This window comes from Arachis duranensis, chromosome 4 (genome assembly GCF_000817695.3).
Source record: "Arachis duranensis cultivar V14167 chromosome 4, aradu.V14167.gnm2.J7QH, whole genome shotgun sequence".
Taxonomy (NCBI): Eukaryota; Viridiplantae; Streptophyta; class Magnoliopsida; order Fabales; family Fabaceae; genus Arachis; species Arachis duranensis.
In genome coordinates, this window is record NC_029775.3 from 6,653,341 (window position 1) to 6,656,962 (window position 3,622).

General features: G+C 36.7%; 1 protein-coding gene across 3 annotated transcripts; it reads right to left on the bottom strand.

Annotated features, from left to right (window-relative positions):
- Nucleotides 1-644: 644 nt before the first annotated feature.
- On the bottom strand, nucleotides 645-3,313 carry LOC107483037 (protein phosphatase 1 regulatory inhibitor subunit PPP1R8 homolog). Of its 3 annotated transcripts, none has more exons than XM_016103633.3 (3): nucleotides 3,176-3,313; nucleotides 2,185-2,859; nucleotides 645-1,752 (listed from the first exon to the last, which is right to left on the bottom strand). In XM_016103633.3, the coding sequence occupies exons 2-3, from the start codon at nucleotides 2,682-2,684 to the stop codon at nucleotides 927-929; spliced, it is 1,326 nt and encodes a 441-aa protein (XP_015959119.1). In that variant the 5' UTR covers nucleotides 2,685-2,859; nucleotides 3,176-3,313; the 3' UTR covers nucleotides 645-926. The 3 variants fall into 3 exon arrangements, with proteins under 3 accessions (XP_015959119.1, XP_015959121.1, XP_015959120.1); XM_016103635.3 differs by having other exon boundaries at nucleotides 2,185-2,852; nucleotides 3,176-3,299; XM_016103634.3 differs by lacking the exon at nucleotides 3,176-3,313 and adding an exon at nucleotides 2,989-3,147.
- Between the last annotated feature and the right edge of the window lie 309 nt (nucleotides 3,314-3,622).

Consider the following 3,622-nt stretch of genomic DNA (forward strand, 5'->3'; position numbering starts at 1 on the left):
GACAATAGTTGAAGTTCAAACTTTACTTTTAGAATATTTTCTCCATTTTTAATTAATTGTAAACCTTTACAATTTAATTCTTTTTCATAAATAATTATCTACTTAGTAAACTAATATAATCATTGGACACCAAAAAAGAAAAACTAATGTAATAATTCTTTTTTTTTCATTATATCTCTTAAAAAGTGAATTAAAGAGAATACATTGATAAATTAATTTTAAAAAGTAAATATTAATAGTAACAAGGGTAGTTTTGTAAATTAGTTTTTTTTTGCAACTTTTAACACATTTCAATCATATTCTTAATTCAAATGAGGATTTAAAAGTGAAAAAAAGGTTTTACAAAATTTCTTAACAAGTAATAATTGTCATCGTATTTAAAAAAGTTAGTTTTACAACAAAATTTATAAAAGAAATATAGGAAGTAGGACTTTCCTGACCAAAAAAAAAAGGAAGTAGGCCTGCACGTATAGAATCATGTCAATTGTCATGTATTGATTTTGATAATTTTCTCACGAGTATTTGGTACTATATGGTCAAGAAAACCTAAATTGCACTACACAACATCAACATTAGCATTATACTTCTTGATTTTAATTAGATAAAGTTGTTTGAGTAATGTTAATAATATTTTAAGAACCAAATTGATAATAATTAAACTGGTAAAAGAATTTATTATTCGCACAATGGTTCAAAATGTGAGGCTGCACACAAGGATAATATAACATTCAACCATGAACCTGTAATCTTTGTAGTTACTAGTTAGTGAAGCTTGCAGTGGAAAAACATTAATTATGGATACACTGGAACAGTAACTACACATGACAAAAGAACAATATTTGCAATTTTGCATGCTTATGTCAAAGTCAAACTCAAACAAACCTATGACAATTCTGTTCCATGTTCTGACTGCAGAGGTTCAATAGTCACCCAAACAAATCATCATCATCATCATCATCTCCATCAACACTGCTTGGATTACTTTCTGATTTTCCACTCAATGCATTGCCTTCCCCATCCTCTTTAGCAGGATTAGCTCGTTCACCGGAACTTGCAGGTGAATATGCCCATGAAGATCCAACCTTCACAGATAAGGATTCGCCATAAAGGTCATCATAAATACCAGTTTTTTGTGGGGTTTTCACCTTCTTTAACACTTCTTGTAATCTATCGGTCACGCCTTTCTGGGATGAATCAGCCTCCTTGGCAGAGGACTGCTCTTTTCCCTTTGGTATTACAGTAATCTGTACAAGAGATTCATATTTACCCACAAGACTTCCTTCTTTAACACCAACAGGGCCAGGTTCTGTTTCTACGTCTGCGCCATCCGAAATTCCAACAACCTCAACTAACTCTCCCCCAACTTGATCCCTGAAGGCAACTCTTGTCTTCCTAATTCTCTTTGCAGCTCTTTCTGACGGGTAATGCTTACTTTGGCTACTTGCTGAGCCACCAGACTCACCTGATTTGGACACTAGATCAGACTTGTTGATACCGTAACGATTTAGAAGTGTATTATAAGCAACAACAGCTTCTTCATCCGATGGGTCAGGAGGTGGGGGGAAATTGATCTCTGTTGGTGGTGGAGGACGGGGGAAAAGCGCTGCTTCGTTCTTTCTCAATATGTACGTTCTTGTCGATGCAGCAAACCGCAATGATTGCCCAACTTCAAGCTCGACCGGTGAATCCTTAGTCAATCGCTCATTTGCAACAAATGTACCATGTGCAGATCCTAAATCAATTACATATACACTGTAACAGAAAAAGAGGTTGTGTCAATGGCAATAACATCTCATTTGACAAAGGATCTTCAAGCTCAACAGAGTTGATTAAAACCCTAAATGGTGGTAACTAAACACATCCATTTCACCGTCTGTGCCCTCTCCAGGACACAGTTTTCTGCCCATTCAGTCATAAACAATGATGGGTCATTTTCCCTTCAGAAACCCCTTTCACCGAATCATTAAATCCTAAATTACACGAGAAATATTTAGTTTCATGTCTAAAAAGCATCGAGTTAAGTGGCTCCTGAAATATATTTAATACATGAAACGGATGATTAACAGAAACTCCATGTTCATGACGTGAATTACCCAGAAAACATACAATAAAACAGCAGTGATAATTACACAGAGAAGCAGTAAATCCATTATAGAATATTAAAGATGAGAGTAATATGCTAACCTCCCATTTTTGTGAGGAATAACCGCAGCATGCTGACGAGAGACGGACTGATGATCGAGCACAAAATCGCAAGTCTGGATTTGCCTCCCGAAAATATGCCTCCGTCGATCCAGATTAATCCGGTCGAGCACCTGGCCATCCTTCAAAACTTCCAGGTAGAAAACCCCTGCCCGCGGCTCAATCGCCCAATCCGGCGGCTGCCACGTCGACTGCCCTCCTCCAACCTGAGTTGACTGCTGAGTCTGCCCTAACAAGGGGGCTGCCTCCACTCCCACACCTTTCTGAGAGGCATGTTGCTGCTGATGCTGTTGGGATTGGTGGACAGAATTTTGATTCTGTTGAGTCCAAGCAGAGGCATGATTGCCAGCTACTTTACTTGAGGATTGGCTGCCACCGCCACCGCCACCGCCACCATTTCTTGAAGTCGCAGAAACAGAGAATGGTTCCAAAGTCTGAGCTTTCTTAAATCTATCAAGACCTGATGATGCTCTTCCATACATCCTCTCTTCAACTAAACTTTGTTGATGAGCTCTCCCGCACTATGAGCTCACAACATAAGTTGCATCACAATGCCGCCATAACATTCATCAAAACTAGCAATGTAACAAAACCATTTAGCTCCACTGAACCACCATGCCACAAAAGCTCTCTATTTTCAGACACAAACCCTAAAAACTTAAAGAAGGAAAAAAAAATCACAGAACATGAGATTAAGTAAAGGGCAGAATAAATATGACAACATAGGAAATTGTTGAAAATAAATAGCATATGATAATCAGAAGGAAATTAGGTAATCAGACATACAAAAACATAATCATTTCACCCTAAGCTAAGGATATAGCAGCAGAATCATGCAGTTAAATTGGGGATAAATCTAGCGCGGGAATAATGATTATGTAATCGTAACAATTGAGAAGCTAAAGGGATTCTAATTTCAAAGTGATAATCACATTCCGGAGGGAAAATAAAAAGAGAGACGATTGTTTCATACATTGATTGATTGAGGAAATCGGAAGTTAGAGAATCGAACCGATTAGGGTTTTAGAACGCTGCGTCTTTGAGAAGTGAAAAGAGAGTGTATGTGTGTGTGTGAGTGCGATGCGCTGGAAATTTTTAATTTTCTCTCAATTAAATATTAATGTAATTATTTATTTACAACTTTTCATGTTTTTGTTCATGAATGGATTATTACTTATTTATCCCTATATAGCTACGCGCCTTGACCATCTTGCCTATGACAATCTTATCCTAATAGAGTAATCAAAGCTTAGTGATTTCTCATCTCACAAAAGAATCAACTGGTCAATGAATGAAAGGATGGGGTGCAAAATGTTTATTGTATTTATTTATTTTTACTTAAACACTAGAATCTTGTTCATTTTAACTAGAAAATTGTACAAGTAGCTGAACTTTTAAAGATATTTTCATATCGATTAAC

Bases quoted from the DNA above. Each gene is read 5' to 3' on its own strand.
- LOC107483037 (XM_016103633.3), bottom strand. From the start codon at position 2,684: ATGTATGGAAGAGCATCATCAGGTCTTGATAGATTTAAGAAAGCTCAG. The intron at 1,753-2,184 runs GTTAGCATATTA...TTTCTGTTACAG, and splicing joins ATTCCTCACAAAAATGGGAG to TGTATATGTAATTGATTTAG.